Genomic DNA, 11,857 nt, shown 5'->3' with positions numbered 1-11,857 from the left:
CAATGAACAAAAATTAATGTTTAACCAATGTTTTTATTAGTATTGTTTATGTTAATTTATGATGTCGAATTCATAATGTCAAATTTATAATACTGGTATAGCTTCTATGAACCAAAATTTTTCAAGTTAACATTTTTAAAACATTTGTATGTTAAAAGTTTTAAAATACACCTTTTTTAAATCTTGTTTCAGTGCAATGTATTATGTTGGTTTACAGTTTTAAATGAGTGAGCTACAGTACACACTTTAAGTTGATACAACACTTGCATGTTTAATTGTCTAATGGCTCTTTCTTGCTAACTACAGTAAAAATGTCATACATGTGTATGGGCAAAAATAACATGATTAAAATGTGAAGAAGAAAGCCTTTCATCTCAAGTGCTCTTTTACGAAGTTTAGAAACTTGGATTATAATCTATTTTGATAGTGGAGTGGTTTGAGCGCTGGGCTTGCAATAATGCAGCCTGTGTTCAATACCCAGTGACGCTACTGTTGTAATGCCCCTGGTTAAGGCATTAACAACGCTTGCTCCTGTTCAGTTGTGCTGGTTAACAGTTCCAAATACAGGCAACACAAATAATTAAAACATGTGTGTGTCAACTGGAACCTGCACAAAGACTACTGGTAGATCAATAACCAGGTCTAGGCTCGCTTTTAACAAATCTGAGATCTATGTGGGTAAAAAGTAGTATACAGGCGCCCTCCTGCACAAAGTGTGTACAAGCAAAGCGGCCTAATGAAAATACAGAATACATTTTGACAAATTTATAAAAAAATATATTTAAACCTGTACCGATTGATCTAATTAAATGTTTAATTAGAGTATCTAATACCATTTGGGACAATTTGCAATGTCAGATTGTGCAACTGGTTTATCATAAATTTATTTCAATCTCAACCGTTACTGTATTCTCACATTTATTAATTTATTTGAACAGTAATTGTGCTAACCACATCCATTGTTATGTATAGGTGATAAAAAAAATCTTACCATCCAAAACAAGATGGCGGTCGTAATTTGGACAGAGTCTATTAGGGACTAGGGTTTAATAGAAGTTACATAATTAGATTGAAAGAATGGTTTAGAATAATATTAGATTACTATGCGATAACATTTAAGGTAGGTTAACAAGTAACTCTAAAAATAGCTTCAAACACACAATATTTCAGCGAAATAGGCTTAGTAACAGTCTGAAAGCCAATCCTAAATCATTTAACAGGTTGGGCGGTTGGCGTCTTCAAATAGCATCTCGTTAGGCCTATGTCAAGCCTAAGCTTCAAACATGGGTCAAGTATATTTTCGTACTTCAGTTTCTACTTAATATTTTTTAGCTTCAGCTGATACGACATTCCTCTACTTTCACCGTCAACGTGCCCTTCAAGAATAGAAACTAGGGTGACCGAGAAAGAAGTAAAAACTTAAAAAACACCGTTGATATAGTAAACAGTTTCAATATGTTATTGCGACCGGTCGCGACAGTGGGAGATTCCCGATAAGCGGTTTAAGTTTCGCTCCAGCGACTTTGTATCATAAATAAAAAATTTTGATGACAAGGTGGTAAAACAAAATAGAAATAACTTAATTGAAAACTTTCAAACACACGCTAAAAACCAATTTGCTAACTTTTCATTATTACGTCACAAGCAGTACAAGTATTTTGTAATAAGCCATTCGCTTTGGTGTTCATTGTTTTACATGCACTCTATTTTGTCTTTAAATACAGAACGAGAGTTAGAGAAGTGAACCATTTTTGCTTTAACAACTTTGGTCTATTCTTGTGACATTTTCTCTTAAAAGATAATGCAATTCTTTCCTATACCAATCCACCTAAAATTTCCCAAGAATTCCCAAGGATAGTGTTTTTAAATTCCTGTTTCTGTGGTCAAGGTGAGGGTACGGTATTAGAACCCTCAGTAGCCTACCTCAATTGCACAAAATCATGTAAAAAATAAAATACTTGAAAATAACGCTCAAACTAACAAAAATCGTGCTCCATAGCATTCCAGAGATGACATTTAGGAAATTTTACCACTGACTATAGAAATAGTAAAACATCTGAAAGAAATGTTTTGAACTCCGAAGAGTTAAGAAATAAAATTTCTGAAATTCAATTGTGACGTACACCGTCACCCGCCTGTTATTTAGTCGCATATTTTAAGATGTTTATGTTAATGTTATAATTTTAACGTAATTGGAATGCGCCTTGATTGTGTGCGTCGCGCATTTAGATCGGACTAATTATGCTGACTACACTCGTGGTAACAGCATAAGCTACCTCTTGTGATTGAATCGATTTACAGCCGCCTGTGAGCTGGGGTGGATATGCCCTTCTAAAGAGTCAGATAGATTAATTATCGGAGTTAAGCCACTCACGGCTACTGTGGTCAGTTCGACAGCATACTGCACGTATCAAACCTCTCCGATACGTTACACATATATAAAGCTATGAGATTTTTTGTGCCAAAAGGTTACTTTTTAAACACACCTCGCATATTTACTGCATGAAATTTTCATTAACTTTTTACGATTATTTCAATGAAACTTCTAGGCGACGTCTCCTATAATTCTGAAGATTTAACGTATTGATGTGAAATTGACCAATACAAAAAAACGTTTTTGTTTATGTCTTTATTTTTTTACATTTTTGATAAACTATATGTTACAATGAATTAAACAATAAAAACGATGATGATTAATGGTAATCGTGCGAATGTTATATCACCAAATGGTTTATTGGTTACAATGAAAATGGAACAATAGGTCATTTTCAAATAATGTAGATATATTATTCTGGACAATTCAAAGTTGAATCAGGAGATCCATCGTTCTTCATAAACCCTTTATTTTTTTCTTCAGTTGAAGCTTCTATGTTACAACAAATCTTCCTATGTTCTTCAATGTGTATCTACATTGTTACAACGTTTACAAAGTTAGCTTACTGTTTAAACTACTACATGAATTATATTTTAAACTATTATTCTTTTAAAGTCAACCGTATAATCAATTTACCGCAACGGATTTGCCTATAATAGGGTTTGTAGAATCAAGCGACAAGTTGTCGTGCAGCTGCAAACCACACTTAAATACTAGACCATTGCCATCAGAAGAGAAACTTCCCAGGTCACCTTCATCCCTGCATTATTCGAAATGTCATAACTCGGTTTAATCTTGTCATTGAAAAATTATTCTTTATCCACAAAAGTTTCTGCGATGAGAATCTACACTACACAGGCTAGTTTTTCAAGTTAGCCTAATCGAAAATAATTCTAACTAACAACTAGTATAGTAAAAAAAGTCTCTCAGACGCCAATTTAGGCCAAAAGGGTATGAACAGAATGTACCCTAACGTTTTTATAGTAGCTTAGCTGTAGCGACTTTGACATTCACTCTAGACCCAATGTTTGAAACCTGACAGTAAGACAGGACGTTGCTTACTCAGGCGTTTCTGGAAGGTTGTAATGTGGTCCGACGTCAGGACATCCTGTTGATGCAGTTCCCTTGTGGACGTGCATTTTGTAATCTAGGTGAGGTGTAAGACCGAGGATATTGATCGTAGCTTGAACACCAGCATTTTCTTTTCGGAAGCAGATATGGCTCCCTGGTAGTGCTTCAAACGTGCAGTGAGCAAAGTCATAGTGAACCTCATCATGATGAGCTATATATATGTAAAAGTGAAACGAATAATAAAAGTAATATATGCAAAAGCAACGCTTAAGTAGTAATGTACGTCATAAATGACATATTTTTATAATCTTACCGTGTATTGCAACGCACAATGTCAAGCACAAGAAAACCGACAACTTCATGTTCGTTGCTATATGATTTTTGACAAATCTTCAGCTCCGACCTTTTAAAAACCAGGCGTCACCTGACTCAATTAAATTCCAATCGACTTAACTGTAACAGCAACAGCTAAACAATAACTTTGCGAATTAGACCAGGAGGGTTAAAGAAAATGCTATTCTGGAAATTAAGGTTTCATTTATATAAGTACTCAGGTCTCAACACAAAAAAAACAAATGTAGCCTACAATGCAAACGTTCGCAGCGCCCATACACTTACCCATAAACACTTAAACTTGATTGCTTACTTTGCACATGCACTACAGGACGTGTTTGCAGAAAGCTCCAATGATCGGAAACGAATTTCAACGAAGTGCTGCTAATGACGTCGGCTTGTTATTCAAAAGTTTGTTCCCGTAGGACTGCAATACGTCACTGAGCAAAGGATGATGAACAAAAACAATGTTGTTGTTGAGCTTTGTTTGTTGTGAGTTAACTTGTTTACAACCTTTTTATTATTTGCATCATTTATCATGCATCATTTGCATCATGCGCACATTTTAAATTAAAATGTAAATATAATTCAAAAACAATATGAGAAAAAAGATTGCATAGGCTACAACTGGCCTATTATAAGTTAGAACAGCATACAATCGTGTTTATCTTTATACATTTAAAAAGAAGTATTTTGTACTGTTTGGCCACGACTCACACTGTCTCATTGGTGCCACCATCTACACTTCCCATACGTTACGCAACTTACGCTGCGCCAGGTGGAATGCCTAATTCCAAGACAACATGTTTGGTAAAAAATTTTGAGCGACATAAAATTTTTTGCGCCATCCCTTTAAAACTCGTCCTTAATGGATGGCGTAGAATCTTCATGTTTTGACTAAGGAAAATGTGTTTGGCGTTGTAGTTGTAACTTGTAACTTGTAACCGTTGGCGGTAAATCTTCCAGTAAATCGTGTTTTGTGTTCCATGTTCGATACCCAGTGGCGTTATAGCGTTGTAATGCCCTTGGGCAAGGCATTAACGACACTTGCTCCTGTTCAGTGGGCTCTGGTGGGCAGTTATAAATTCGGGCTATAGATTACGACATAAAACATCAAAAAATAAAATAAAAATGTGCGACAACCGCAACTCGGATATATGAAACCAACGATATAAAGAACGATATAAAGTTCTTTATATCGTTGATGAAACCATACCACTAAAATGTGTGTAATTATGACCGCCTCATTTGCACCTTTCGCACATACTTTTAGATCGTTTGAGGAAAATTATCATAACTTACTTAGAACAAGTTTGGTATGACAAATGACATATATACCATATCTATATATATGTATTTATGGTATAGATGTCATTAGTGGTGGTCGGACGATTCAACCCACGGACGATTCAACCCACGGACGATTCAACCCCGGACGATTCAACCCAGGACGATTCAACCCAGGACCATTCAACCTAGGACGATTCAAACCCCGGACGATTCAACCCCGGGACGATTCAACCCACGGACGATTCAACCCCCGGACGATTCAACCCGCGGACGATTCAACCCGCGGACGATTCAACCCCCGGACGATTCAACCCGCGAACGATTCAACCCACGGACCTTTCAACCCACGGACGATTCAACCCACGGACCTTTCAACCCACGAACGATTCATCTCACGGACCTTTCACGTACTTATGGCTTAGGTTGTTACGTTAGGTTAATACGGTACGATTACAAAGGTACCATAACCGTTAACCACGATGTACAGGCCTATTCAGGATGGCCTAACTCTAGAGTCTAGAGTCTAGATTGTCCAATATTAAGCTTACAATTGGCTACAAAGTAACTTGGTAAAAGCCTAAGCCATGTGAAAGTACGTGAAAGGTCAGTGGGTTGAATCGTCCGGGGGTTGAATCGTCCGCGGGTTGAATCGTCCGCGGGTTGAATCGTCCGCGGATTGAATTGTCCGCGGGTTGAATCGTCCTAGGTTGAATGATCCTGGGTTGAATCGTCCATGAGTTGAATCGTCCGGGGTTGGATCGTCCGTGGGTTGAATCGACCTAGAACCATCATTAGCATGACAGCGTTTTTGCAAAATGATTTTTACCGTTGGGAAACATTTGGGGGAAATCCCTGTCGACATGGCTTAATAATTACAGTACGTCAAGATTTACCATAGTTTGCTAATCTGCAGTCAAGAGTAGGGATGTGCCGTGAAGAAGATTATTCGGGTTCGTGCGAACCCGAATATTATGAAGGTCGACACGAACAAATCCCGAATCTATTCGTATTAGAACCAAACAATAAAATTTCATCCAAAAGTTGTCAAGTCTTGCTTGTAACATGATGTAATCGAAAAACAAATCACTTTCTTTTGAAAAATAGTGTTTAAAAAACGATTGAAAAAGCAAATTCGTTAGGAAAACGACCTTCATTGTAAGTACTGCTGACTCTAGTTTAGCTTTTTCGGGAAACTAGATCATCATTTTTAATGAAAGTCAGTAAATTTATAAGTAACATTGTATTCGGGTTCGCCATTGTTGGTATTCGTGTTCGCCCGAATCTTCCATAAAGGAGATATTCGGCGAATCTCTTCGGGTTTGGGTTCGTATCGGCCCATCCCTAGTCAAGAGTCTCTGGCCTGGGACTGGGTGGGCCCTAGCGGAAAGTGTGGTACCTGCACATACAAAATTCAGTAAGGTGCATGCTGAATTTTTTTTATCTTCACGCAGATGTATAATTGTTAAACAAACAAAAATGACTGTTTGAAAGCCAATTTATAATAAATAAATAAACCAAGAATCATCATGCTAAAATATGCGTCTTTGCATGCACGATTTCTCGTCGAAAACTGCCATACTTTCCAGTTTGCACTGCATGTAATTTAATGTTTTTTAGTTTATTTTCCTGCAAATGTTTCTTTTCCAGACCTGTTGCAGACTGAATTAGTGACTTTCAACGTTTTAACCGATTTTTCTTGATCCAGTCTATCCACATTTTAATCATTATCTGGTCATTACGCTATTCCAGTTAGCAGATTACTAGCTTTTAAACTTTTTATTTCAATGGCTGACTTTCAAGAAGTTTCATATAATTCACCAATTGAAGGTGAAATATCTGAAAATGCTGGAAATGCACATGAGGAAGATGGTGAAGAACTCACCACACTTGATGAGCCTGTAAAAGACACTGTAGTAAGCTAATTTTGAAATCTTCATTTCCATTTTTAATTTGACAGCTTAGTAGGTATTTAGGCTACAACTTGTTTTCCAGTGCATAACCAGATGACGTCACAATCTGAGTAGCTAGGGTCTAGTATACAAAGGCATTCTGTGGTCGTGCACTTTTATACTAGACCCAAATTTTTTTCTCAAATTTAATCTAGGATCAACTCGGTCTGTAAGCTTATTTCATAGTAAAAGTCACAGACATCTCATAGTGTACAACAGCTTGCCAAATGTGCACTTATTGAATTTTTCATCAACTCTTGTGGAAATTGGCCAAACATTATGGCCTAAATAAATAAAGCCAAACTTGCTCATTCATCACGTTTAGATCATTCTGAAACTTTTTCAAATATTTTTTTTAATGTTTTTCGCTGCTATGATTATGTCCTTACTTCATGTTTTGGTGCAAAGCAATGTAGTCTCTCTAGCCAGTTGCCACTACAAATCTAAAAGGTTCCACAAATGCATAGTCTATGTAGCTTAGAAGTATATAATACTTAAACGCTGTTAATACAATATCTTTTTTCTATTTTAGGGTTTAGTGGCCATGCTAGTTGTCCTCAGCAAGTTGATACCATCACTATTTTTACTCACGTTTTAAGCCTTCTAGGCTTTGCCACTCTTTTCCATGCATTAACACATACTATTATGAAATAGCATTTTTTCATTCTTACCTCACCAATGCCAAAAAGTAAATTGAACAAATAACTTTACAACTCTTATAACTACTGTAGACATAATCATTGTTGATATTCACACAGTTTTTAATGCAACAAAATTTTAAATGTCATTCTTGGAAAAGTTGAAAAGAGGGCATAATATGGAACATTGTACTTTAATAGCAAGAAGTTGTCAAGTACTAGCGATGATCTTGTCAGGGAGAAAGAAATATATTGGAAATGTTTATGAAGTTATAATTTTAAACAATGCAACTGTATTAGCCTTAATTCCATTAAGGGATGTGGCACCTTATTTTTATAAACTTATTGGTGCATGGCACAATTTGCACCCCTATACTTGGCACCAGCGGCAATGTGTGATATTGTGTTTTATCATTTACTGTCTAATTTGTATTGTATTTGTGTGTTCATTGAAGATTTTAAATGGTCAAAATATTTTAGTTATACTCATGCTAGTGTATCATGTAATACTTTAGACAAGAATAAGATTCCCTGTTTTATACATAATTTTGTAATTGTTTTTTTGAACAGCTTCGGGACTTAAAAGCGGTGGCACAAAAGTTTTCACACATTGTTTATCCAAGAAAAAATTCAGTTTTGTTGCGAGATTGTAAGTTGTGACTCTTCTTAAACTTAATATTCGCAACTCACAATTTACAACTCACACAATATGTTCTTTCTATTAAACTTAGAATGATTATTATAATTATAACACTAACATGAAAACCCTGGCAAACATTAAACGACATTAACACACATATCTATGGTTTTATATGCATATATTTTATGACATTATATGACCATGACATGTGGTGTTTTTGCTTTCCAGGGGACTTGTGGGGCCCGCTTATTTTGTGTGTAATAATGGCATTCCTATTGCAAGGTAACAACATTCGCTTTTGGTATTGTTCTGTAGAAAAGTATAACATCGAACATTTATTAACTCAGCTATGATTTAAAGGTGTTAAAGACGAAAAAACTGGTGGTGGTGGCCCACAGTTCGCTCAAGTGTTTGTTGTGGTATGGGTCGGTGCAGGAATTGTCACTTTGAATTCCCAACTCCTCGGAGGTCACATGTAAGTACATTTAAAAAAAAAGAAAAATAACTATACCTTTACTTGCTTACCATTAAGTAGTTTTTCGATTATACTGTTTGTCGATAATGACTGTATTATGCACTTAAATCATGTATCTTTGGATTTTGTTGTAGTAACATCTGCTGCATAGAAGTACCAAGTATGCTTACAAACTAAAATCATTGTTGTATTCATTCAATTCACGAGCTAATTTTCTTGAATCCACAACAGTTTCAAGATTAGTAATTACGCATCATTCATTGGTTGTCAAAAAACATGATTACATATACTGAACATTCTGCTGAAACATGCTTTTCATTCTAATGCATATGTATTCAGATCTTTCTTCCAAAGTGTTTGTGTTCTTGGATATTGTATGTTTCCATTGGTAGTTGCAATGGTTTTCTGCTGGACTGTGGTAAAGTTGATTTCTCACCAAACGGCCATCTTGGTTGTACTGCGATTGATATTCACATCGGTGGGATATGGTTGGTCGATTTTTGGTAAGTTTTTTGTGTTGGTTGGTTACTCAAGCACTTGTATGTTTGGAAACGTAGTGCAGGTATATCTATTTTCAATTGCTTTTTAAATGATATTTCTCTGCCAATTATCATAACAAAAATTGATCAATCCACGCACAAAACCTACTGTAAAAACTAATGTACATATATAAATAGAAAAACAGGATTTTTATGTACAGGAAACTTAATAGTTTCCAGCATTTGGGTATGAGTATTGAAGCCATTTTTAGAGCATAGAAAAGTAACCACCTTTGTTTCCAAACAGTGCAGTGTATGGAGGCAAGTTTTGCATAAATCATAGCTAACATTTATATAACTCTTGCAGCATCCATGCAGTAATGGAATTGTTCTCAGTGATAGACAATATTTTATATTCAGAGCTTTACGAATGTGCATCAAATTTTCTTTTAAAATTTAAGTTATGCTAAATTGAAAAGTATATCTAAAACCAGGTCGCCAGATTTATTTTTGTCAAGGTGCAGAATTTTTCACAGAAAACTGCAATTATATCATTCCTTAAAGTGGTCAATAACTTAAATTCAATTTATTTAATCTTAAAAATTGACTTTTTGATTAAACAATAAACCATTACAATGAACTATTGTGGCAAAGTATCACAAAAAAGCAAATTTGAAATAAAAATCTTTTGAAAACAATCAAAAAATAGTAACAACGCAGAAAGTTTGATAACAAAACTCTAACCCAAAATGTCATAAATATCTAAAAAAGAATGCAAAAATTGTCCACTTTGAGACGAATGCAAAGGTGCCCAAAGCAATAGCTCTTGAAATAAAATGAAATTTCCAAATTTTAAGCGCTCAAGTTTGTGTTAAATGCAAGTTATTTGCAACTGTGATAGTAAAGTATGTTTTCTAACATATTAGCAAACAACATATTAGCGAACACCATCAACAACAACGCCAATATTAAAGCCTATTTTTTGCATCGTTCGTGTGTATTGATTAAACATATTATGCCTGGTACTTAAATGTATCATCAGTCATACTTGTATACTTTGGCTGTCTGTCAAGAAGTTTTTGCATTTTTTAAATACTTTAACAAACTAAAGTGTAACGTAAACTGATTACTATGTTGTTACGAATTTTACGGCAATCAGCGCGACCACAATTTGCATTAGTGATCTAGCATAATGGAATAACAACATATTTTAAATGGGCTTGTTGGTGTTCAGCCAAATTGATTCACCTCAAGTGTCCACAATAAATAAATGTTTGGTTTGGTAATTATTCGCAATGATCCAGAATAAACAAAATAGCTAGCAGAGCAACATCTTGCATTTTTATCTTTTTCAGCTTCCTTAACATTTCTTGGGGATAGTCAACCAGTTGGAAGGAAAGCATTGGCAGTCTATCCAATCTGTCTTTTTTATTTCATTCTAGCATGGATGGTTGCTACTTACTCATGATTATGTATTGCTTTTAAATTATCCACATTTAGACAACTACTACCGCACCTTTATTTCTATATTTATTTATGTGCTATTTTTGTGTTTGTAGTTAGTGCAGTTGTATTTGGATGCATGTTCTTGTGTCATTACTACAATATTTGTCACATTATAGCATTAAAAATTTATTAAGTACTTATTTTTTTGCACTTTTGTTTCGCGCAGCTTAATCACGATTAGTTGGTGTATAGCAGACGTCGGGAACCTATGGCTTGCGAGCCAGATGTGGCTCTTTTGATGATGGCATCAGGCTTGCAGATAAATCCAAACTTGCATAACTTAACACGATTGTTACTATTAAAACTTCTTCTGTAATTGTAAGTCGCATTAACAGTAAGAAGCATGTTATTAAAGAGTAAATTCAGACATTTATCGTTGTCTAAAATTGTTGATTTTTCTTAAAAATGCACACGTTAGTTGCATTAAGTGTTGAAAAATATTATACTGCTCTCACGGAAATACAATTAAAAATATGAAGCTTTTATGGCTCCCTTGCTAAAAAAGTTCCCGACCTCTGGTGTAGTATGCGTTTTTAAATGTGCCCTCGACTCTAATTCAATTATTTTCTTTTAATGATGGTGATCGTTTAAATCGAAAATTGCATCTGGAGATAATGGATTCACTGCTTGCCGTGTTGAGAAAGTTGAATCCTGTTGAAACACATTACTTTTTATGATATTATGCAACACTCTGCTCAGTACAGTGTACTCAGTACTCTGCTTTGCTCATTATGTGGTTAATAATAATTGGGTAAATTAACTCTCAAAAAGAATTTTGTAGTTTTTGTGATTTTTATTGGTGGTCGGTCAATTCAGTCCACGGGCGATTCTATTCAACCCATAGAATGTTGGTTGGATCGTCATGGGCTGAATCAACCTGGAACCGTTTTTGTTATTTTAACAACTTTCCTGATCTTTCTATAAGCGATTACTGATGTACTATAAACAGTTAGCGAGTATTGCAAATAATATGGTGTTCTGTGTATTTTACCGCAGTCATATAAAATATAATAAACTTCATTGGAAGAACCTTATGGGATGATGCACTTGCTTCAGTAAGATGTGGAGCCACTTAAGTAAATTGAGTTTCAACTCGATTTGG

General features: G+C 35.2%; 2 protein-coding genes across 2 annotated transcripts; one reads left to right on the top strand and one right to left on the bottom strand.

Moving 5' to 3' along the window:
• Positions 1–2,614: 2,614 nt before the first annotated feature.
• On the bottom strand, positions 2,615–3,996 carry LOC143455078 (uncharacterized). The gene is made up of 4 exons (XM_076955060.1): positions 3,759–3,996; positions 3,437–3,656; positions 3,011–3,134; positions 2,615–2,906 (listed from the first exon to the last, which is right to left on the bottom strand). Exons 1-4 carry the CDS (start codon positions 3,805–3,807, stop codon positions 2,787–2,789), a joined length of 513 nt encoding a protein of 170 aa, XP_076811175.1. The 5' UTR covers positions 3,808–3,996; the 3' UTR covers positions 2,615–2,786.
• A 1,982-nt stretch (positions 3,997–5,978) lies between these two features.
• On the top strand, positions 5,979–11,784 carry LOC143446449 (protein YIPF6-like). Its single transcript, XM_076946084.1, has 6 exons — positions 5,979–6,981; positions 8,226–8,304; positions 8,524–8,577; positions 8,656–8,770; positions 9,110–9,273; positions 10,605–11,784. Exons 1-6 carry the CDS (start codon positions 6,853–6,855, stop codon positions 10,715–10,717), a joined length of 654 nt encoding a protein of 217 aa, XP_076802199.1. The 5' UTR covers positions 5,979–6,852; the 3' UTR covers positions 10,718–11,784.
• The last annotated feature ends 73 nt before the right edge of the window (positions 11,785–11,857 follow it).

The sequence above is a fragment of the Clavelina lepadiformis genome, chromosome 1 (assembly GCF_947623445.1).
Source record: "Clavelina lepadiformis chromosome 1, kaClaLepa1.1, whole genome shotgun sequence".
In the NCBI taxonomy this organism is placed as follows: domain Eukaryota; kingdom Metazoa; phylum Chordata; class Ascidiacea; order Aplousobranchia; family Clavelinidae; genus Clavelina; species Clavelina lepadiformis.
Note: the sequence above shows the minus strand (reverse complement) of the source record. Positions and strands in the feature narration are given on the sequence as shown.

Coding starts and splice junctions, on each gene's coding strand:
- LOC143446449 (XM_076946084.1), top strand. CDS start 6,853: ATGGCTGACTTTCAAGAAGTTTCATATAATTCACCAATTGAAGGTGAA. Junction 6,982..8,225: donor AGCCTGTAAAAGACACTGTA/GTAAGCTAATTT, acceptor TTTTTTGAACAG/CTTCGGGACTTAAAAGCGGT. Junction 8,578..8,655: donor AATGGCATTCCTATTGCAAG/GTAACAACATTC, acceptor TATGATTTAAAG/GTGTTAAAGACGAAAAAACT.
- LOC143455078 (XM_076955060.1), bottom strand. CDS start 3,807: ATGAAGTTGTCGGTTTTCTTGTGCTTGACATTGTGCGTTGCAATACAC. Junction 3,657..3,758: donor ATTGTGCGTTGCAATACACG/GTAAGATTATAA, acceptor ACATATATATAG/CTCATCATGATGAGGTTCAC. Junction 3,135..3,436: donor AACCTTCCAGAAACGCCTGA/GTAAGCAACGTC, acceptor CGAATAATGCAG/GGATGAAGGTGACCTGGGAA.